Here is a 23209-nt window from a genome sequence, read left to right on the forward strand (position 1 = left end):
GGACTTCGGTGTTGAGAGGGTGTTCTAGCTGCATTTCGTGCCGGTTGCTCAACAGGAAATGCTTGCTCCTCCACTATCTGACTGGATATTGCTTTTGTAGGTAATCCAGTTGGTGGCTTTTGGTATACATCGGGTTCCCTTTGTGGCAGTGGTTGGTTTGTTAAAGGAAGTCCTGAATCCTTGACCGGAAACACTGGTATTGGCTCACGTGGACAGGACAGTGTGATCACCTTGTCTTTTAATTTCAATTTCAGATCAGAACGACCATCCTGTCATTTAAACCACATGTCAGAAATACATTTTTTACATAGTTAAAATACTGCACCAACAGTTACAAAAAAAAAATTAACCATACGAACACCGTACTTACTCTGCCGGTGACACCACAGCTTGTATATGGAACCAAGAAGATGAGATCTCCCTGCTTAGACAGCTTCCGGTGCCAGCATTGAGTTGCCACGTAAAGCAGAGGTGCCCATTCTCCATTTACTGTGAAAACAGTAGCAAATATCAGCAAGACCACAAGTTTCAGGCCTCACAAAAACACTTTCCCCCACCATTACTCAATACTTACATGCAACTGACAGTACATCTGCTGTTCCATCACCAACAATCAATTCCATGCCATTTTTCTTACATGTGATGGAGGGAGGAGTCACACTTACAGGACAGGACAGGTCAAGATCTGCCCCATACCAGCTCAGAGATAATACATATTTGGTTGGCTAGAATATGTTGAGCAAAAGAGAACGAAGATAACTGTTTTAAGGGTCATCGTATTGGGGCCCACAGGCTGCAATTACAATAAACCCTGTTACTAGACACTTTTGTTCAAACATGGCACATGAAAACGTGTTTGCGTCATTCATAACTGTATATGTCCAATGTATGGACATTCAAGTCTAAAATGGTCATATCAGTCAGCAAAACAAGGGGGAAAAAAATTGCCTAGCAAGAATAAAACCACATGGAATGATGCTAAAAGATCTTATTAAAACAGCAATACTGAGACTGAAATGAAAACAAAATGCAAGCTTGCCTCTTGTCTCATATAACAGGAATCATAGTTGAACAGCAGGCGAACATCAGTGTTTGTATTCTTGATGGAAACACCACAAAATGCTGCCAAATGGTCCAAATGAAGCAGGTCTCCATGTGCTATCAGTAGAGAAAAAGGACAAAAGCTGCAGTTTAAATATATGACTAAGGTCAATAAACCGATTAAGCAGGCATGGCTTCAGAAAAAAAAACAAAAAAACAATTAAAATAAAAGAGCGAACCTACATTCCTTATAAATAATATAAATTGTTATCCGCTGACATCACAAAAAGCATTTACTGGTTGATGTGAATTAGCATATGTTAGGACGTTGAGGAGATCCTGTTTACACTTACGTCCATAAAATCGGATATTGGTCACATCGACATGCTTTAGAAGAAGTTTTAAGACTCGGTCGCCGCATTCAAATTGCGGTTTAGTTTTTTGTGTCTGCAGCTGTCCATCTCCCACAAACTTCACACTTCTTCGCTGTTTTGAGTTTAGCCAAAACGACTTGAAAATATCGCCACTTGAAATGTCGTCGTGAAATTTAAACATCGACACAGCGTATTTCCTCTCGGCAAATTCGCTACAGAAAACACCCTGAAAAACCAACAATAAAACACAGAGTACTGGGAGATGGCCGCAAGTATTCATCTTGGATAAAGGCTATGTGTTGACTGCCGCTAATAACGTCTCATCATTCTTGGTGTTTCGTTCGCCTTAAATTATGCTCGCACGAACCAATGCCTATCGAGCTGCATATATATATATATATAAAAAAATCAATACGGTAACTCTATGTAGAGAAACGATGCCTGTGAATTTCCTTATTAAATGGCATGAGCCACAGCTGAAGTTAATTGTCAGTAATTTTCAAATAGGCTCCCGAACCACACGCACATAATCACTAATCGGTTAACACATGGTCAATATCCGACTTTAGCCCGATTCGGACGGTAATTGTTTCTCATGTGGACGTCTGTAAAAAAAAAAAATTTAACATATAGCCTCGGTGATAAAACTCATGGATTCGGATGGCGATTCACAGAGTTGTAAACGGGTTTCTTCTTTCGTGAGGGTGTTTGGTATCACGGCACCTTTGTTTCCAGACAGTAGCTACCACAAATATATTTTTTGCATTCCCATTTGCTCAAATAGCAATAGAAAAACTCTACTATAGTGTTTTCCTGACTTTCAATAAAAGGGAAAAACTGAGAGAGACTGATAACAGCAGTCAGAAGAGTGAACGATGTCAAATTTACCATCCCTCCCATAGATGCTGCATTAGAAACACCCTCGCATTAGCGTAAACTAGTTATTTTGTAATTTGATGCAAAGGTAATATAATACAAAGAATATTGTTATAAATGTTCATACATTTAAAAAAAAAAAACACAAATATATGAAAAACTTTCGAGGATTTATGATGCTGAGGATGACCGTTAAACGTGTCATCAGTCTTGTGAAAAGGGTCCATACAGACCCTTTCGTGTCCCTATATTATTTGTTCAACCATATAGTTCTCACCCCACATCTTGTATTTTTTTAACACTGAGAAGTAAGGGACAACATGTACCTCTATATACAATTAATGAACATTTAAAATTAATAGCTATCTCAAGTTAAATGCCACCTAGCAGCCAGTCAGAAATTAGAATTGTTGTTTCCGTGTAAATTACGTGATTCCGCTGCGCTGCGAGCACGTTCGTCACTGGTAACATGGATGCGCGCGCACACACACACTCAGAGTGAAAGCTGGAAGAGCAAGATGAATGCTGTGACCCTGTCAGTTTTTTTTTTTTTGCCTTTGATTTTACTATTCATGGACAAAATCACTTATCTGTGATCAAAGATAGTGCTGGGGAATATAGTCAAATTTCTGCTGCTAAATTATTATTGATATAGTCAAAATCTATCGAACTGCTTTAACTATCAAACCAGAAGCTTTAAATTAGTTTTGGCTACCTGAAAGATGTTAAAACAATCAAATCTGATAAAAGACAAATTCATCCAAATAGAATAAATTGTTTTATGTAGCCTATTTCAAATATACAAATGTATCAAAATTAAAAAGAAATTTGGCCCCAAACAATCCAACTGAAAAGCAGTGCTCGGTGTACATACAGTAGGTTTGCAGAACTTGCCCTGAGCATGTATGTCAAGCTGTGTGTGTGTGTGTGTGTTTGCATGTGAGGAAGGGAGAGAAAATAAAAAATGCATGTTTCAGATTTTTTTTTTTTTTTTGTGTTTGTTGCACATTTTGATGCCTTGGGGTAGGGGCCAGGAGGCTCCCACTTAAAGTACTGTGGCTTTCCCACTCGAATGTAGATGCAGAGAGAGTGTTCTCCATAGTGGGTTTGAACAAAACCAAAACTAGGAACAGTTTGGCTCTGGCCAGAGCCCCAGCGCTTTAAGTGGGAGCCTCCTTAAACCTAACATATTCATACTAAAAACAAAACTTCAATTTTGATTTCATGGGGACTTTTGTGTTAAGGGTGTGGATGGAAGTGGTCTAACTAAAATAATAGGAATACAAAATTTAGTTTTTCTTAAATATTTTTACAAAAATAAGACAATTTTGTTGTATTATCGTGAAACTTTTGTTTTTAAATCAAATCAAAGTGAGTAGCATATGGAGCAAGCAATTTTGTTACAGACAGAAAAAGAAAATAAAAGCCGAATTTAGAGATGTATATTACTCTAAAAGATAGTGAAGACTAATATTGTCTAAGAATTGTCTATGTATTGTAAGCCTAATGCATTATTCAACAAGCACAAAATATTTTCAAAATATTTATTGCATTATCAATAGAACAGTTTTATCAAGTCACTTTCACACTGAACTCTTTATCAAAAGCTTGAAAACAAGTTTAAACAAAGCCTCCCAAAAGACCATTTATTAAGACCATCTCTTCCAAACAAACATTGTACATAAACCCCAGCCACATTTTAATTGTGAGCATCAGCAGCTGGAGGTCTGCAGACATATGTGATGCCTTTCTTGCCAATTGCACTCATTTCTTTGAGGTAGACCTAAAGTGTGGGGCCACATAAACATCCTTCGGTAGTCTCGCCCGTCTGAAGAATTGGTGCAGTGGGAGGGTGTCACTCTGAGGCTTCCGACTTCTTGGTTCGCCTGGCCTTTCAACCTGTGCCTCAGTTTTTTCCCGTAAAGGAAGGTGCACAGGTGGACTTGGAATTGAAGATTTAAACCGTGGCTGGAAAGATCCTATAGGACTAGATCCAGTATTTTCTGTGGAAACATCACCTGAAAGTACCTCTGGTCTCAATGGTGACAGGGTGTCATTCTGAGGCTTCCGACTTCTTGGTTCGCCTGGCCTTTCAACCTGTGCCTCAGTTTTTTCCCGTAAAGGAAGGTGCACAGGGGGACTTGGAATTGAAGATTTAAACCGTGGCTGGAAAGATCCTGTAAAACTAGATCCAGCATCTTCTGTGGAAACATCACCTGAAAGTACCTCTGGTCTCAACGGTGGATATGGGAGTTTGGAAAACTGACTGGGCTGGTATTGTGAACGACTTGAGATTCCTGTGACAGGGGTATGGACAACAGACCTCAGATACGGATTTGGAGATTGGTCTCCACCAGTCTGATACTGGAGATATACCGGTGTCTGGCTTGAAGCAGACATAAATCGTCTCGAGTCTTGAGATAACCCTTTAACAGGAAAGTGACTGGTTGACCACGGCTGTTGGATTGACCCATAAGGTTGACTAGGCTTTTGGTAATATTGTGGCTGGAAGGGTCTTGAATCTTGGAAAGCAGGATATGGCCTTGTTTGAGACTGCATATTTATGGGAATAAGCTGAGAAGTAGGTGATAAGGGTGTGGTGGAACCTTGACGACCATCATAACTACTTTGGTAAAAGTACCGCTGGTACTGAGGAGGCTGGAAATGTTGAGATGGCTGGTAAAGTGGGGTATCAGAATAAAGGGAGCTAGAAGCTACATCACTAGTCAGTTGATGTTCCGAGTACTCTTTCATGGGAGGTGTATCAGGATTAGCAGGTGCAAGTAGAGTAATATCAGGCTTTTGATAAATAGGCTTTTGATAAATAGGATTTTGATATTGCAAAGGCTGATTCGGAACAGGAGGCTGAAACATCTGTGGGTGAATCGGTGGTTGTTGATTGTCCTCGGAGCATAGGAAATAACCAGGTGGAATATAGTGTGCCAAGCTGGCTAAAGCAGGATTTACTTGAAGTGGATTAGGTTTAGGAAAGTTCTGAGCTGACCCATAAGGCTGATATGGTGCAGCACTAGGGACAGACGCTCTTGAAAGTTGATATTCTGAAGCAGGATAAGGCTCAGTTTGAGGAGTTGAAGCAGGTTTTTCAAAATTATACAGATCCTGCATGTAGTGAGATTCAGGTTTAGGAGCCTTAGTGACCGGATTAGCACGTTCCTGTTGCATCTGCGCATAAGAGACACGGGACCGTCCATTTTGAGTATTGGAGCTAAACTCGGAGCTCGGGACAGTAGGTTCAGCGGTCGGAGCATAAGTCAGTGCAGGAGTCACATGTTTAACCTGTTTTAAAATGTCTCTGTGAGGTTGCCGTGTTGGTATGGGAAGTGAAAATGGGAAGTTTACAGCTAGATTAAAAGAGCCAGGCAAAGGCGGTATTTTAGGCAGCAAAGGACTTCGGTGTTGAGAGGGTGTTCTAGCTGCATTTCGTGCCAGTTGCTCAACAGGAAATGCTTGCTCCTCCACTATCTGACTGGCTATTGCTTTTGTAGGTAATCCAGTTGGTGGCTTTTGGTATACATCGGGTTCCCTTTGTGGCTCACGTGGACAGGACAGTGTGATCACCTTGTCTTTTAATTTCAATTTCAGATCAGAACGACCATCCTGTCATTTAAACCACATGTCAGAAATTTACATAGTTAAAATACTGCAGCAACAGTTTAAAAAAATATTAGGGCTGTCAAATGATTAATCACGATTAATCACATCCAAAATAAAAGTTTTGTTTACATAATATATGTGTGTATACTGTGTATATTTATTATGTATATATAAATACACACACATGCATGTATATATTTAAGAAGAATATGTTATGTTTATATATATTAAATATATTTATATATAATATAAAATATAAGAATATAAATATATAAATGTATATACACATGTAAATATTTTCTAAATATATAATTTATGTGTGTGTATTTATATAATACATAATAAATATACCCTGTACACATACATATATTATGTAAACAAAACTTTTATTTTGGATGTGATTAATCATTTGACAGCCCTAAAAAATATATATATAAAAAAACACCGTACTTACTCTGCCGGTGACACCACAGCTTGTATATGGAACCAAGAAGATGAGATCTCCCTGCTTAGACAGCTTCCGGTGCCAGCATCGAGTCGCCACATAAAGCAGAGGTGCCCATTCTCCATGTACTGTGAAAACATTATCAAATATCAGCAAGACCACAAGTGCAATGTGCAAGTTTCAGGCCTCACAGAAACACCTTCTTCCCCCACCATTACTCAATACTTACATGCAACTGACAGTACATCTGCTGTTCCATCACCAACAATCAATTCCATGCCATTGTTCTTACATGTGATGGAGGGAGGAGTCACACTTACAGGACAGGACAGGTCAAGATCTGCCCCATACCAGCTCAGAGATAATACATATTTGTTTAGCTAGAATGTTTTGAGCAAAAAGAATAAAAGGGAATGGTTTTGTTCAAACATGGCAAATGAAAACATGTTCTTATTAACGTAGATCTTATTAAAACAGCAATACTGAGACTGAAATGAAAACAAAATGCAAGCTTGCCTCTTGTCTCATATAACAGGAATCATAGTTGAACAGCAGGCGAACATCAGTGTTTGTATTCTTGATGGAAACACCACAAAATGCTGCCAAATGGTCCAAGTGAAGCAGGTCTCCCTGTGCTATCAGTAGAGAAAAGGACAAAAGCTGCAGTTTTAATATGACTAAGGTCAATAAACCGATTAAGCGGTCATGGCTACTAGAAAAGAAAAGAAAAGAAAAGAAAAGAAAAGAAAACTGATTTTAAGAAATAGGTATTTAATTAAAGAAAAGAAAAGAAAAGAAAAGAAAAGAAAAGAAAAGAAAAGAAGAAAAGGAAAGGAAAGGAAAGGAAGGAAAAGCAAAGAAAAGAAAAAAGAAAAGAAAAGAAAAAAAGAAAAGAAAAGAAAAGAAAAGAAAAGAAAAGAAAAGAAAAGTAAAAGAAAAGAAAAGAAAAGAAAAGAAAAGAAAAGAGGGGGATGGAAGAGAAAAGAAAAGAAAAGAAAAAAAGGAGGGGGGGGTAGGAAGAGGGGGAGAGAGAAGAGGAGAGGGTGGAAGGGAGGGAGGAAAGGAAAAAAACAAGAGAAAAAAAAAGAAAAAAAACTGCATTCCATATAACTTGCAACAAATTATCCGCTGACATCACAAAAAGCATTTACTGGTTGATGTGAATTAGCATATGTTAGGACGTTGAGGAGATCCTGTTTACACTTACGTCCATAAAATCGGATATTGGTCACATCTACATGCTTTAGAAGAAGTTTTAAGACTCGGTCGCCGCATTCAAATTGCGGTTTAGTTTTTTGTGTCTGCAGCTGTCCATCTCCCACAAACTTCACACTTCTTCGCTGTTTTGAGTTTCGCCAAAACGACTTGAAGATATCGCCACTTGAAATGTCGTCGTGAAATTTAAACATCGACACAGCGTATTTCCTCTCGGCAAATTCGCTACAGAAAACACCCTGAAAAACCAACAATAAAACACAGAGTACTGGGAGATGGCCGCAAGTATTCATCTTGGATATAGGCTATGTCTTGACTGCCGCTAATAACCTCTCATCATTTTTGGTGTTTTGTCCGCATTAAATTATGCTCGCACGAACCAATGCCTATCGAGCTACGTATAAAAAATAAATAAATAAATACGGCAACATGTAGCACAACGATGCCTGTGACCTTCCTTATTAAATGGCGTGAACCACAGCTGAAGTTAATTGTCAGTAATTTTTAAATAGGCTACCGAACCGCACGCAAATAATCACTAAACGGTTGTTAACACAAACTTATTATAGTCAATAAACGACTGTGTTCTAAGTCTTCTTTTATTTAGAAATTGATTAAAATGTAAAAATGCTGATAATATCATATAAAGGGGTTTCAACCGTTTAAATTGTAAAACAATTAAACAAAACAATTCAATAAACATATAAAAAAAGAACAATAAAACAATACCGTTAAAACAATACAATTTGGGCTATATATTAGCTTGGGCCATATAGCAAAACCAATAATTTGCAAGAATTAATAACTCATAGACTAATAGGCCTACAACTTGCAGTGACATTGATATGAAAAATAGCCTAGGCTGCACCACTGATCTATAATAGAGAACTTTATAAAGATCAGTGGCCTACACACAAAAAAAAAAAAAAAAAAAACAATAGCCAATGAAAACACTAACAAACTACTGCACACAGGGGGAAAACGCATTTGATGGATTTTGTCACAAAAACTTTCATTTATTGAACTAGACCTAGGCTATATCTTTTGGGTCCAGTTGCGCAAACATAAAAACAAGTCTAACCAACTAGTTAATCAAGAGGTAATCAGTCTATAAGTCTAATTCTAATTAGACGAATAAAATAAATAAATAACGAATAACTTGTAAGATAGCAATCCATTAAATCCGCAGTAGGTGTCGCTCCAAACCCACTTTAGATGACTCATCATCAACCTCTGCAAAATATCTGCGCATCCTTTTCTGCCTCTCTGCGCTACTTTATCGTGATTGGAGAGATGGGTTCTGAGTGGCTCTGAGATCGCCCTATTGTTGGGTAGCCATGTGCTGCGTTTGGCCCGTGCAACCACTTTTAATCCTACCGTGAAGAGTGTGGAGTCTGCGGTCAGCGTGTATCTCTAGAAGAGCTGAGTTTTAGAATGCTGCGGCATGCGGATAGATCGCTGTATAGCACATCACAGCTTTAGGTAACAGGATGACGACGTCGCAAACTCTTGCACAGCATTACTGAGCACTCGGCAAAAGTAATTTACAGTGCGTTAAAGTAGGCATCTAAACATTGGCCAGCCCGGCATTTAAATATAAAATGTTTTAGTGGCTGTTTTGACATTAAGATGATGGCGTCTTACTACACCTCGTGCATGAATTTCCAGTGAGCGACAATACAGGTCTAGGATTTTGCTGGATGTGGAATACGTAAGGACTTAAAGTAAGTCCTTGGGATGGGTGGGGTCCTCTATGCAGCAAAGAGTGCGGGAGGGGGGCGAGACGACGGACGAGGTGCGGGGAAGTGCGAATATCCTCGGATGGTGGGGCATCAGATAGGCTACGAAAAAGAAATTGAGATCTTAAAATATCCAAGGTAACCTTTTATTATCTGTGCCATCGCTTTAAAATTATCATGCCAGTGAGGTTGTAAAGTTATTATTTATTAATACAATTAAGCGTCTTAGAATCGACGTAAAAAAAGGGAAATATATTTTTAAGCTGTAGCCCAATAGAACGTTTAGAATTGAATGAAAACTGTTTGGATGAAAATGCAACCGAACGCATGACGTGACACGAATTCCTTCTGTGTCGGACATCAGTAATTCACGGGAGCTTTCACATTAGCTTCTAATTTTTTTTTTTATTTGGTTTGCTAGAATTAATCGATAAATAACAGATTGTTTATGCGTTGTTGATCGCACCAGGCGTTATTTTAAACGGGCATCCAATAAATAAAAAACATGAATGCGTTGGCTGAAGATATGCTTTGAACTGTTGGAATAGTTTTTATAATTTAATGGGTTTTAACACAATATTTTCTCTTAAAACCTTTTTGTTGTTTGTATGAACAGCATGCATCAGCATTTTAAATGACATGTCAGTTCACCTACTGTATCTGTGACTTAAAGAAAGAGCATCAGAGTACTTCTCCTTCTCCCACATGCCATTGTAGTTGTTAACAGCCGATCTTGGTAGAAACAAAGCTAGTATCCCGAAAGTAAAGTGACTCTATATAAGTGATAAAAGAATTGCTGTTTATTGCATAGCATTTATGCCGCTTTAATGTGATGTCAGCCATTGCTGCTTTGTTATCAACATGTTGGGAAAATCTACTGTACCTGACTTAAGTGCAAACACACATGGGTGCAGTGTTGCTAGCTCACGGTTAAAAGTACTGTGTGAATGAAAAGCATTCATTTTAAATAATGTAAAAAAAGGTTATTACTGCCCCCTTCCTCTTTCTTCCTCAGTGCTTTGCTTGGCACATCTCTAAATATAAGGCATCCTTTTTTTTTCAATACATGGCTATTCTCAGTAAGTCATCATTGGATGGACCTTTTAATGTAGAGTATTTCCTAAATACAAGATGTTAAGTCTTATAATATTTCCCTTACAGCAGGATATTGTTACACCCTGTTTCCCTCTCATCCTCTGAATATGTTCAAGGCCTTGGCAGGAATCTGTTTTCTTCATCTGACTACAATTTTCTTCCTTTTTTGGGCAACTATAGATGATGTAAGTTCAATTTGTTCCATTTGTTCAATAAATTAGAATGTTGTGGAAAAGTTCATTTATTTCAGTAATTCAACTCAAATTGTGAAACTCGTGTATTAAATAAATTCAGTGCACACAGACTGAAGTAGTTTAAGTCTTTGGTTCTTTTAATTGTGATGATCTCAACAAATTAGAATATGGTGACATGCCAATCAGCTAATCAACTCAAAACACCTGCAAAGGTTTCCTGAGCCTTCAAAATGGTCTCAGTTTGGTTCAATAGGCTACACAATCATGGTCATGGGGAACACTGCTGATCAGACAGTTGTCCAGAAGACAATCATTGACACCCTTCACAAGGAGGGTAAGCCACAAACATTCATTGCCAAAGAAGCTGCTTGTTCACAGAGTGCTGTATCCAAGCATGTTAACAGAAAGTTGAGTGGAAGGAAAAAGTGTGGAAGAAAAAGATGCACAACCAACCGAGAGAACTGCAGCCTTATGAGGATTGTCAAGTAAAATCGATTCAAGAATTTGAGTTAACTTCACAAGGAATGGACTGAGGCTGGGGTCAAGGCTTCGAGAGCCACCAATCGATTAAGTGTTTAGGAATTTGGCTACAGTTGTCGTTTTCCTTTTGTTAAGCCACTCCTTAACCACAGACAATGTCAGAGGCGTCTTACCTGGGCTAAGGAGAAGAAAACTGGACTGTTGCCCAGTGGTCCAAAGTCCTCTTTTCAGATGAGAGCAAGTTTTGTATTTCATTTGGTAACCAAGGTCCTAGAGTCTGGAGGAAGGGTGGAGAAGCTCATAGCCAAAGTTGCTTGAAGTCCAGTGTTAAGTTTCCACAGTCTGTAATGATTTGGGGTGCAATGTCATCTGCTGGTGTTGGTTCATTTGTGTTTTTTGAAAACCAAAGTCACTGCACACATTTTGGAGCACTTCATGCTTCTTTCTGCTGACCAGATTTTTGAAGATGCTGATTTCATTTTCCAGCAGGATTTGGCACCTGCCCACACTTCCAAAAGCACCAAAAGTTGGTTAAATGACCATGGTGTTGGTGTGCTTGTCTGGCCAGCAAACTCACCAGACCTGAACCCCTTAGAGAATCCATGGGGTATTGTCAAGAGGAAAATGAGAAACAAGAGACCAAAAAATGCAGATGAGCTGAAGGCCACTGTCAAAGAAACCTGGGCTTCCATAACACCTCAGCAGTTCCACAAACTGATCACCTCCATGCCACGCCGAATAGAGGCAGTAGTTAAAGCAAGAGGAGCCCCTCCCAAGTATTGAGTACATGTACAGTAAATGAACATACTTTCCAGAAGGCAAACAATTTTATTGGTCTTATGAAGTATTATAATTTGTTGAGATTAGTGAATTGGTGGGTTTTTGTTAAATGTGAGCCAAAATCATCACAATTAAAAGAACCAAAGACTTAAACTACTTCAGTCTGTGTGTATTGATTTGAATTACTGAAATAAACTTTTCCACGACATTCTAATTTATTGAGATGCACCTGTACTGTATATATGTAATAAAATTCAAATGTTTTCATTATGCATGCAGATACATGACTTGATGTATCACAGAAACAGTAACAGATGTAAAAAGTATGTGTTGTGATCTGAAGGTCTTTGTAGTAGTCATTAGTTTCGTTTTTTTCCACTATATTGTGTTTTGTTTGTAGTTACCAGTAGGTTTTTAATTTTCCCAGGCATGGTGGTTTACAGAGAACCTTTATACAGACTTGTGGGGGAGATGGGTGATGGAGAACAATGATAATGTCTGGGTGTACATGGACATACCAACCTCATACCGGAAAGGTAAGACAATGTTAAAAGTATGCATTTTGGACATCTGCTTGTTTAAGTCTGCCTGTAGTTGAGCCCAGTGTATATGTTCAAAATAAAGATTCCAAAAAGGGGTCTTCAGTGACCCAACAGAAAAACCCTTTTGGGTTCTCAAACCTTTCAGTGAGCAGTTCTTAAAAGAGACATTTTTTACTTAGTCTGAAGAACATTTTAATAATCTAAAGAACTTCCATGGATGTTTCTTCATGCCAGTAAAGAACATTTATTTTTAAGAATCTACAGACTGGGACATGCACATGATGCCGCTTTAATTATTCCTTCTAGACTATCTCCAGGCGGTTCAGGCATTTGCAGTTCTGTCCTGCCTGTTTGCTGTGTTCTCTCTGTGCGTGTTCATATTCCAACTCTTTACTCTGGGCAAAGGAAAGCGGTTCACCATCTCTGGAGTTGTGCAGCTCATCTCCTGTAAGTCCCTGTTTCTGTAAATCTGAGAATAAATTAGGGCATTATTGAAACATTCCTGTGTGGATCTTTGCCTTTAAGGTCCTATAGGTCATACAGATATTCATTTTTGTTGTACATTTATACATTTCTCTTGGACCTCTAGGTTTCTGCATAATGGTGGCTCTGTCAGTCTACACCGATCACTTTCACAGAGGTGAGAAGAATGGCTGGTATGGCTGGTCCTACATCATGGCCTGGTTTGGGTGGCTGCTGACCCTCTTCACTGGAATTATGTACATCATTCTGCGCAAACGAGCGGATTAAACTTTAGCCCTCGCTCTCAGTGCTAATGTACAGCCTTAATTATTTTATTTCCAAGTCTTAAGTGCACAACTTGAAAAATAATGAGTTGTCTCAAATATTACAGGCATTGGTTGGAATTGTAGAAACTTGCAAAACAAATCACAGCATCAGCAGTTCATTTAAACTTTTGAGGACATTTGCAAAGTTTAAAATCTGTCAGTGAGAAATTGTTGATTTAGCATTTGAGGAAAATTTGCCAGAGAAGTTTCTTAAAACAAGAGAAATTTTTTTTTTTTTTTTTTTTCATTTTTAATAGATTGGTTTGATGGATCATCTTTCCTAGTTTCTCAAAGCACTGAGGGCAGTAAGAGGGTCTAAACACACTTTATTGCAGGAGTTAGTGTGTAAAGATGGTGAAGATGCAGTATATACAAGAATGAAATGTAAAAAATGTATTTATAATATGTATAAAGAGAAAGATAAGTTGTACATATAAAGTACATACAGAAAAATGTTATAATAGTGTAGTTTTAAACATCACTTGCACTTGAAATAGCCTTGTCTTAAACATGGGTTTATTTTATTTCATATTTTCTTTCAATGGAGTTTTTTTGTGGGTGTGTTTTAAATGGCAATAGCACAGGATAGTCTCTAGGTCAAGAAAAGTGTCATCTTTGTTACTGCAATGCATTATGGTGCTGTTCAAATCTGTGATCATCCACTTGATCATGTAGACTTCTGAATACACAATCCTTTTGTACTTTCATTGTACAGACCCTCTGCCATATTTACTTACAGTTTCTATGTGGAGAAATGCTTTCTTGATAATGACATCATGGGCCCTGTTGCTATGCCAGCCATTTTTAATTAGCATGATGATGATGAATGATTGTTCATGTGGTCAGATGATCACCCTGTAAGATTCTTATTCTAGAACACAGAATGTTCCAAAAATGTTTTAGAATGCTTTGGTTTTTTTAAATGTCAATATCTATTCATAATTTTATGTGAGTAATTATTCAACATCCTCTCAAGGAAGAAGCTCCTTACTTTGTTTGGTTAAAGAGTTTTAGCCAGCTCTAGATATATTTTTATGTTGCAGTATGACAGTAAATGGAAAGGACTTTATTTTTTCAATGCAAAGCCAATCAGTGTAAACCTGGGAGGACATTAATTTTAGTAATCACACAAATAAAGACCTTGCCTTGAGAATCTCTCTTGTTATTTTATTATTTACAACATCAATACTTTACAACTTTAAATAAGCTTCAACATAATCATTTACCCCTTTCACACAATATCTTACCACTATATGAAAATGGGGAATACATTGTACATTCATATCACAAAAGCAAAGAAACCTTCTGTTATTTGAGACATTTTTATACGTGTATGTACGGATCTGCTAGGTTCAGTGACCTTCTACAGTCCTCATGCAAAATGCACAAGGCACTGGCTTAGGAATGTTCCAATAAGAACTGTTTTGTGGGGGTGTATGGCACTGAATCATATGCCCTGACCGGAGGGTGTAATTCGTTCCTGAACCACTAAGTGGAGGAGATGATTCTGTTCTGCCGAAAGGAGAGGCCTGTTGTGAGAGAAGAGAAAGGTATTGTTTATCTAATTCCAAAGGCTTCAGTCTAATATACTGTATGTAAATGCATAGTATGAGTCAGGAAATGAATAAAGCTTACCATAGTTCTGTCTGGAGAGCCTTGAGAGATTCTGTATCCTTTTCCTGACAGGCCATCTGTAAACAGACCAGTCAAACCATTTAGCCATCTAAATCCAAGATAAGAGTTCTACTAGTAATCAGTTTATAGCATTTTTGACATTCTAGCAAATAGTGCAGTCTAAAATCGGAGACCACTACTGAAAATGCTTCTATTTTGAATTTTTCTAATTTTGTAAATTTTCACTGCAAATCACATTATCAATGTAAAAATATACATAAAATGCTAAAAAATTACAATTCAATATTTTAATAATGTTGTAAAGACTGTTTGATGTTTTAATGTCTAATACTGCATTTATTTTATTTTTTTTTTAAAAAAGGGGATTATATTGTGAAATGTTATAATCTAAAATCATTTTCTATTTTAATATACATTTTAAATTATAATTTATTCCTATGATGGCAAAGCTGAATTTTCAGCATCCATTACTCCAGTCTCCAGTGTCACATGATCCTTATTGATTCCGAGCTCAAGAAACATGCTGCCTTATATTATTGTGAAAACCACAATACATTTTTTCAGGATTCTTTGATAAATTAAAAGAACAGCATTTATTAGAAATTGAATCTTTTTTAACATTATAAATGTCTTTACTGTGACTTTTGATCAATTTAATAACATTTTTATTTCTTTTCTTTTGATCTGTAATACATATAATATATATTTATATTGTAAAATATATTTCTATGTTGTTTTATATAATAATTCTTTGTTTTAAATGTTTCAGAATCCGAAAACTTTGTTTTTTCAGATTATTTCCAGGTTTAAATTGGATTTTGAATGCAGATTTTAAATGTGGTCTGGTCTCAGACTCTATATATTTGAACAACCTAATTTTATAAACAGATTTTAAATACTCACCACAACCGACTGCAGGAGGAGGAACACATTTTCTGGAAGGAAGTTTACTAAAGGACAGACAGTAAAAAAAGAGTTTATAAAGAATAGCAACCAAATAAAACATTGTGCCTGGTTCTCCAAACATTGCTCAAAAGTCTTACCCTGACTGTGTGAGTCGAAGGATTCCCAGGCATATCGTTCTAGTGTTTGAGCGTGCTCGGGTAACAGCTTTTGAGGGGGAGGCAAAAAAAGATACACAAACATACAGTATAGTGTCATTTGAGGATAGTAAACAAACACACTAATGCTATTGGTCTGGTTTCTTAACAAACTGTCCAAAATGTGAGCAGCTTATTTGTAAACCTTACAGATTTTAAATATATAATTTACCTCAAGCAACATAAGAAGTAATACCCTGGAGATTTCGCACTTTGCTATGATATCCATATATGCTCCTGGAAATAAAACAAACAGAATTAAAGCATGTATCTTAGAGCATATGCTTAATTTCTGTGGCATCATTATTATTAGCAGATATCAAATACACAAACTAAAAGACTGCTGACTCTGCAACTGCAAAACAGATCCTTGACAAGTATGAAAATCAGTCACAAAACATAACATGAACGCTTCTTATAAATTTGAGATTGCAGGGTATAATCAGGAAATGATTTTTTTTTTATTTTTTTTTTAAAGAGCAAAGCTGGTGAAAATCCCTAAAATTAGGCCACCAAACCACACCCAGCTAGATTTCACAACTAAGACTGATTGTATCATGTTGTTAAAGTTCATTATATTCATACCGACAGGGGTGTTTGTCCCGGGTAGCTGTAGTCCTCTTTCCTGGCACATGTGCTGCATCTCAGAGAGAACAGCAAGAGCGCCATCATGATCACCTACCAATCAAACATCACATCACCGCTCTGACAACCACAGAATTTCAACTTAAAAATGGCAAAATGAATCATTGCATTCTGGCAGGAAACTGCTGCTATTGTTAAACTCACGGGTCAGTATTTTGCAGGAGGCCATTTCCCACAGTGACAGCAGGGCCTCAATTGGAGTCTGAATCTGCAGTTCTGCTGCTCTCTGGAAATGAACTATCGCCTCCCCGGGTCTGTTCATCTCCTACACACAAATACATAAACAGGACCACAACATGATTAAGCACAGTGGAACAAGATGAATATGCAATTTTAATTCATTTATAAACAGAGAGCCGCTCCATGTATTACAATGATTAATGTCTCACCTTCAGAGCATTGCCAAGCTCCAGTGAGAGACTGGCCGCCATAACAGGCTGATTCATCTCAATATAGACCTAAACAATATATAAGTACATATTTGCAGTATAACATCTAAAAAAAATAAATAAACAAAAAAACAACACAAAATCTGCATACAATTGCAAGATTTTAGGCTTTTTACTATATTAGTCCAGTACAGAAAAGTATTCTTCAAATGACTTCAATCAATTTTTAGGAGCAGTTGAACATGAAACATGTGAAACAGAATCTAGCAGCTAACAAAAATTAAACTAGACACTAATTTGGTTTGCTTGTAGTGGTTATTTAGCTGCTCATCCTCACCCTCTCTTTTTCTAACTGTAAATGAAGCAGTAATAGTAGTGAACAAAAGAGAATAGCAAGTAATATTAGGCTTGATGGTTCTGTCAGGCCAGGGTTATTAAACTTATATAACACTACAACCATAACATTTTCCTTACTTGAAATAAAATAAATGTTATAGTTTTAATTTTATTTCATTTAGTTTGACTAAATGTTCTAAAATATGTAAAACTGAAATAAACGTTTATAAAACCTATAGAGACTCAAAAATCAAATAGAATATACAATTTTTTTTTTTTAATAAATCGATAATAATATCTCTATAATAATTATACTTAAATAACACTATGTCAGGCTAAACTAAGCAGGAGCAACAATTTATTTGTATCAAAAATATAAAAAGTCTCTTTTCATTCTATTTAAAGCTGCACATGCAAATCTGAGACCAACATTCAGTAAAATAACAACCTGGGTTTATATATGCTCATCTACTTGAGCATAAGTATCTGGTAATAAATTTGATTCCGATAAATACCTTAATAGCAAAACTATAGCAGTTCATGGCTGCCTGCATATTCTCATCGAAACCGGGAGCCCTCAGTGCTCTGGTCTCCTGTTCTGAGGCCAGAAAGAGTCTGGCTGCGTCAGTCAATGCCAGGGCTTCTCCTGGAGCATTGAACAGGGTCTGCTCACAGCTACGAAAACACATAAGGAAGAAAAAAACATTTCCACATGTTGTTCAGATCAGACACACGGATGAAGACGTGAGAGAAGCTGTGTTACCGGGCCATGGCGAGATTACAGAAGGCAGCATACTGAGGACAGTCCTGCTGTTTGAGCTCCTTGGCCAGCTGACCTGAGGAAAGATGTCACTTAATAAATAATGATAAACAGAGAGTAGCATTACCGCACAGCCTCACTCTTCCGACACAACACTCACCGAACTGTTCACTTGCTTCGGCGACATTAGGCTTCCGGAGAAAACGTCTGTGATTTAAAGGAGAAGAACAAAATATTAAAACGCCAATCATTTAGATTAATTTGACAGGCTGCTGAACATCCATACCGAACATAGTTCATCATAAGAGCCGCTGGCATGAAATTAAACATCTACAAGATGTCATCCTCAGCTGTTCATACATAAACCTTCTGTAATTTTACAATTATAGATCATGTTGACGCGGACTTTATTTAGTGACGTTAAAGTTAGCTCTTGAAATTTAATTAGCGACATGCTAGCGAGGGTAGTGTAGAGCTATCATGACATGCTTTAGTTACGCTCAGTATTGTAGACAACATTAATAGTCTACCGAAGTTAACACTGCAAAGATTCTTGTATTAGTAATATAAAGCTGTTATGTTAGCACTTACTTTTTCAGTTTATTTGACACCGCCCGATAGCGCGTTAGAAAATCTCCCTCGGCTGCCATTGTTGACACTTCCAAGAGGAGGAGCGAACAGACAGGAAGTGCGGATTCGAGTGTTCCTATTGGTTGCACACATCTGAAGATGTTTTGATTGGTTTACACAGCGTAAGTGCGGGACTTTCACAGATAAACCTACCTCCGCCTTTTTATGGAAGAAGGTGAGAGGCTTGATGAGTTTGAGGGAAAACGACACATATTCAGTTGTTTTCAGATTGTATTTATTTTATGTTATACTGGCCCATAAAATACTACATTATAAAAATAAAAAATTGACATTAAGGTCATTCCAGCAGGTATTCATAAATCAAATGAATTAACTAAATCATTCCTTCATCCATTCACAGGTTTTCATAGACAGAATCAAAAACTTCAACATCTTCTCGTTCTTTGCGGTGCTGAAAGATAACGAAGCAATAGAAACGGTTAGTATTCTGAAACAAGACTTAAATTCGTTTCATGTTTATTATTATTATTTTAACCACATATATATATATATATATATATATATATATATATATATATATATATATATATATATATATATATATATATATATATATATCACATTAAAAAATAAATGATTTTTCATCAAGCAAGGATAATCATGGGTTATATAATTAATTTATTAACAATCAGAAATAAAGCAATCATGACAAACTGCTCATATGTGTAGCAATTTCTCAACATGCTTTACAGCTGCAGGATTACCTAATTAGTTTACGTAGTAGTTTAATTGTGTGTCTGAGTTTGAAGGTATTAAATTTTTTATTTGTTTTAACAAAAATACAAAGTGTATGTCACTAAGTGTCTTCACTGCATGATTATATCTTCAGTAAATGCATGCATAAGTTATTATGCACTCTGTGTTTATATATTCAATACCTTAAAGCTATGTAGGTCTACATTATAGGCTATAATGTCATATAATATTACACCATTTATAAAACAAACCTTTTTATCAGATGTTTTCTTCTTTGTGTTTTCTTCATGCATCGCGTCTGGATGCGTTGTATCATAAATGGAGCTTGATCTGTATTGTTTTGCATTATGGATTTTTGTGTTTGTTGTTGTGTTTATGATTTTAAGACTTAATTCAAAATTCTTATTAAAACAGGTAGAAAAACCTTTTACCAACGAATGCCAAATACAGAGACAAAGAAAGAGCAAATGACTACTATCCAAAAGAGAAACAGACTGTTATCTCACTGTGTAGAGTGGTGCAGATGCAGCATCCTTATCCAGTATCACTTCATCACTCCCCCCTGGCCTCTGCTCATTTTTGTCATCTCTACAAGCAGGGTGTTCCTAAAAATAATAAGGCAAAACTAGAGCTGAAACTAACAGTATCACATGTGTTTTTCTGGACAGTACACTTGTGCCCTTTTTTAGTCTTAACAGCACCATCTTGCAATCAAAGAAATTCTGGACAGTCCATCTGTAACTAAGTGGGATTAAACATCTTGCATAATAGCACATAGATCATCTTTTCTGAACTGACATTTACCGTTTAGTTATGAGTCCATAAATACTGATCAGCCATAACATTAAAACACCTGCATAATATCGTGTCGGTCCCCCTTGTGTTGTCAAAGCAGCTCTGATGTATTGAAGCATGGACACCACAAAGTCTCATAATGTGTCCTATATCTAGACATTGGTAACAGATCCTTTAAGCCCTGTAAGTTGCAAGTTGATGCCTCCATGAATCAGATTTGCTGCTCAGCACATCCCACAGATGCGCAATCGGATTGAGATCTGGGAAATCTGCAGACAAAGTCAACATCTTCAACTCTTTTTTTCACGTTCCTCAAATGATTCCTTAACCATTTTTGCATAGTACCAAGGAGCATTACTCTGCTGAAAGAGGCCACTGACATCAAGGGGTCTGAAACAATCTTCAGGCAGGTGGTAAGTATCAAAGTAACATCCACATGAATGTCAGAACCCTCCACCGGCCTGCCTTCTTCCCATAGTTCATCCTACTGCCATCTCTTCCCCAGGTAAATGATACACACACACCCAGCCATCCACCTGATCAAAGCTAAACACTGCATACCGGAAACACCCAACAAGACTTGGTGTTTTAGAGCTGCTCTGACCCAGTCATCCAGCTATCACTATTTGGCCTTTGTCAAAGTTTTTCAGATCTTTTCACCTGCCCATTTCTACTGCTTCCAACACATGAAAGACTGTTCAACTGCTGCCCAATATATCCCGCCCCTTGACAGGTGCCATTGTAATGTTTTAATTAATGTTCACAAATCCAGTGTATAACCCCTCATTGTTAGATTGAGTCCTTTGAGATGTACAGAAATTCATTGCCTGAACATTTACAGCATGAGAATCATCTAATTCAAGCATTAAAGTATACAAGAAAGCATCTGAAATTAAAGAAACTTACATTCAACGAATTAGAATAAATTTAATTACTGCAGTATGTTCTAATGTTTCTGCGACACAATGTGCAGCCAAGTTTTACCTTGTAGCTTTTTAATATGAGAAGTGAACCAGCAACACTGAAGATGAGCAGAATTCCTGAGAATGCCATCATTGTGATGATGGCACTGCCTAACTCCTCAGGTGGCTGCTGATAACCTTTGTCTGGAAAACAAAGAGTTGGGGTAAGCGTGAAGAAACAAGGAGGAAATAGAGAGAACGTAAGAAAGGAACTTTGTTTCTGGCTTAGTTTTTGCATTACAGCTTTTCTCTTGCTGAAAGTGGTAATTTCAGTCTTACGTTACGTCACATGCCCAAACTCACATGATTTTTCAAGAATTTCAAGATTCATACATATTCTAATACTTACAAAAGCTGTGACTAAGAAATTAGCATAAGTTACCAGTGTATTTCATTCATGGAGCAAATAGAATGTAGGACCAATCCTGGATGATCAATGATCTGAGTACTCACCTCTAACATGAATCACCAAATACACTTTCTGATCTGTATAAGAAAAGTAGTAATTGCCAGAACTGGAGCTATTGTGCATTTTGATACGTGCCGTCTCCAACTTTGTAGTTTCAAAAAATTCACTTTTAAGTTCTCGACTCCAAATTGTCCTGCTGCTCTGAGTATGGTACAATTTAAGTTTATTAGTGGTGTTTGCTGGGATGCACACGGACAGGTCGAAATGAAGAGTTTCTCCTGCTAGTGCCACTCTGATTCTGTTCACCATAGAGATCGTAGGTTTGGCTGGAGGGATGGAGGATAGAACATGGTGTTATTGAACCATCTGTGCTCTCCTGATATTTTCATAACTTATGGTTTCTAATTCAGCTTAAGAGGGTGTGGGTGATACAATACAATAATAAACATTAAATAAAACACACACTGTAATGACATAAATAAAAATCAACAATACCTTGAGTTTCCTGCCTAAAGCACAGAATTATGATCCAATACAGGACAGGCTGGGCTACATACATCCTGGAGCAAAATTTACATTTCCTTTCATGTGAAACAAAATTGGCCACCTTTTCATCAAAGCTCAGAAACAAAGTGATAAAGAACTGTCCAGACAACACGGCAAGTTAAACCATATTACATAAGAGTGGACGTTCACCGGACCCTCATAAGCACAATCTACTCAGGATGTAATGCAATCGGTGTTGCCAAATCTGTGGTTTTCTCGCGGAATTGGGTTACTTTAAAGTCCCCTGTGGTGAAAATCAAGTTATGTTGTTTATTCGTCTTTGTGGTGTTTATTTCATATGCCTTTAGACAAACCATGTGCCAATCCATTTATCAACACCATTGTGGAGTATTTTCTCCTAAAAATTAGTTTCCCAAAGGCAGTCAGAGAAGCAAAGTTTGTAACAGCCTTTTTTTTTTTTTTTTTTTTTTTTTTTGCTGCGTCACAAAATTCAACAACCAATTGCATCAAGGGCTCCTAGCGGGTCTAGTGAGAAGGCAGCAAGGTTAATCCGCTGTTCTGAAATATTCTGTGTCTGAGATATTTGGTGTCACTGGGGAACATACATGAATATTCATGAGTTGGGTTAAAGCGACTCTGTAAATATTAGTTTGTTGTCACTGAAACACACCTTTTTGAAAATCTTTTGTGATCCAGTGTAGAATGACATTATACTTCATGTATAATTGTTAATATGCAAAATAATTTATAGATTGTGTCATGGTTAGTGATTGTCCTAATGATTTACCTGAGGTATATGCTCCAATAAATGGGCCTAAAACTATTAAGTATTTTTATAATATTCTTTAATATTTTATATAATATTTTACCTTGAGAGTCCCTAAAATGTGTCGTTTAATAACTTTGCCAAAATGTATCTGTTGTGCCATAATAAAGTTTGTTATGATGATTATTCTGTGCCATTTCTAATCGTTTGCTCAATCATTCCAAAAAGTTTTTAATAACAAAGAGAAAAACTAAAACATTTTTTAGCCAAAATGATACATTTAATGGACAAAATAAAAGATTGTGCAAATTTCTTTATCCGTGTGATTTTTGTCTTTAATCACATGCTGCATTGTGGTGCACTGTGGTTCAGAT

At 37.0% G+C, this 23209-nt stretch overlaps 4 protein-coding genes across 12 annotated transcripts in view; 1 reads left to right on the top strand and 3 right to left on the bottom strand.

The window, feature by feature from the left end:
* Positions 1–1832, bottom strand: part of LOC109055520 (proline-rich extensin-like protein EPR1) — a 3722-nt gene extending 1890 nt beyond the window's left edge. Inside the window, exons 1-5 of one of the 2 annotated variants that reach the window (XM_042760602.1) lie at positions 1395–1832; positions 1040–1158; positions 575–725; positions 371–489; positions 1–269 (exon numbers count right to left, since the gene is read on the bottom strand). The exon at positions 1–269 is cut by the window's left edge and continues 1159 nt beyond it. In XM_042760602.1, coding sequence (XP_042616536.1) covers positions 1–269; positions 371–489; positions 575–725; positions 1040–1158; positions 1395–1695 — 959 coding nt within the window. In that variant the 5' untranslated portion in view covers positions 1696–1832. The remainder of the gene's footprint in view (positions 270–370; positions 490–574; positions 726–1039; positions 1159–1394) is intronic. The other variant, XM_042760593.1, reaches the window with a different exon arrangement.
* A 2031-nt stretch (positions 1833–3863) lies between these two features.
* On the bottom strand, positions 3864–8035 carry LOC109059946 (proline-rich extensin-like protein EPR1). Of its 5 annotated transcripts, none has more exons than XM_042760627.1 (6): positions 7559–8035; positions 6868–6986; positions 6581–6731; positions 6361–6479; positions 4364–5909; positions 3864–4165 (listed from the first exon to the last, which is right to left on the bottom strand). In XM_042760627.1, exons 1-6 carry the CDS (start codon positions 7857–7859, stop codon positions 4056–4058), a joined length of 2346 nt encoding a protein of 781 aa, XP_042616561.1. In that variant the 5' UTR covers positions 7860–8035; the 3' UTR covers positions 3864–4055. The 5 variants fall into 5 exon arrangements, with proteins under 5 accessions (XP_042616561.1, XP_042616551.1, XP_042616555.1 ...); XM_042760617.1 differs by having other exon boundaries at positions 3864–4208; positions 4320–5909; XM_042760621.1 differs by having other exon boundaries at positions 3895–4319; positions 4518–5909; positions 7559–8034.
* Positions 8036–8834: 799 nt separating this feature from the next.
* Positions 8835–14329, top strand: LOC109113172 (epithelial membrane protein 2-like). 4 transcript variants are annotated; one of them, XM_042760678.1, is made up of 5 exons: positions 8835–9290; positions 10467–10585; positions 12282–12390; positions 12703–12843; positions 12986–14329. In XM_042760678.1, the coding sequence occupies exons 2-5, from the start codon at positions 10508–10510 to the stop codon at positions 13144–13146; spliced, it is 489 nt and encodes a 162-aa protein (XP_042616612.1). In that variant the 5' UTR covers positions 8835–9290; positions 10467–10507; the 3' UTR covers positions 13147–14329. The 4 variants fall into 4 exon arrangements, with proteins under 4 accessions (XP_042616612.1, XP_018981613.1, XP_018981545.1 ...); XM_019126068.2 differs by having other exon boundaries at positions 8836–9048; XM_019126000.2 differs by lacking the exon at positions 8835–9290 and adding an exon at positions 9324–9443.
* Position 14330: 1 nt separating this feature from the next.
* LOC109112669 (40-kDa huntingtin-associated protein-like) lies at positions 14331–19740 on the bottom strand. Its single transcript, XM_019125608.2, has 13 exons — positions 19648–19740; positions 18641–19091; positions 18210–18256; positions 18053–18125; positions 17805–17964; positions 16954–17022; positions 16709–16829; positions 16505–16597; positions 16092–16156; positions 15863–15944; positions 15723–15769; positions 14820–14875; positions 14331–14713 (listed from the first exon to the last, which is right to left on the bottom strand). The coding sequence occupies exons 2-13, from the start codon at positions 18697–18699 to the stop codon at positions 14632–14634; spliced, it is 954 nt and encodes a 317-aa protein (XP_018981153.1). The 5' UTR covers positions 18700–19091; positions 19648–19740; the 3' UTR covers positions 14331–14631.
* Between the last annotated feature and the right edge of the window lie 3469 nt (positions 19741–23209).

This window comes from Cyprinus carpio, chromosome A1 (assembly GCF_018340385.1).
Source record: "Cyprinus carpio isolate SPL01 chromosome A1, ASM1834038v1, whole genome shotgun sequence".
Lineage (NCBI taxonomy): Eukaryota > Metazoa > Chordata > Actinopteri > Cypriniformes > Cyprinidae > Cyprinus > Cyprinus carpio.

Excerpts from the sequence above, each read along its gene's own strand:
- LOC109112669 (XM_019125608.2), bottom strand. The coding sequence starts at position 18,699 with ATGGCAGCCGAGGGAGATTTTCTAACGCGCTATCGGGCGGTGTCAAAT. Across the intron at positions 16,157-16,504 it reads CGGGACAAACACCCCTGTCG|GAGCATATATGGATATCATA; the intron begins GTATGAATATAA and ends TTTTATTTCCAG. Across the intron at positions 15,770-15,862 it reads CTTCGACTCACACAGTCAGG|TAAACTTCCTTCCAGAAAAT; the intron begins GTAAGACTTTTG and ends TCTGTCCTTTAG.
- LOC109059946 (XM_042760610.1), bottom strand. The coding sequence starts at position 7,859 with ATGAATACTTGCGGCCATCTCCCAGTACTCTGTGTTTTATTGTTGGTT. Across the intron at positions 6,987-7,558 it reads CAATATCCGATTTTATGGAC|CACAGGGAGACCTGCTTCAC; the intron begins GTAAGTGTAAAC and ends CTCTACTGATAG. Across the intron at positions 6,480-6,580 it reads AGATGTACTGTCAGTTGCAT|TACATGGAGAATGGGCACCT; the intron begins GTAAGTATTGAG and ends ATGTTTTCACAG.
- LOC109113172 (XM_042760656.1), top strand. Across the intron at positions 10,586-12,281 it reads TTTGGGCAACTATAGATGAT|GCATGGTGGTTTACAGAGAA; the intron begins GTAAGTTCAATT and ends TAATTTTCCCAG. Across the intron at positions 12,391-12,702 it reads ACCAACCTCATACCGGAAAG|ACTATCTCCAGGCGGTTCAG; the intron begins GTAAGACAATGT and ends TATTCCTTCTAG.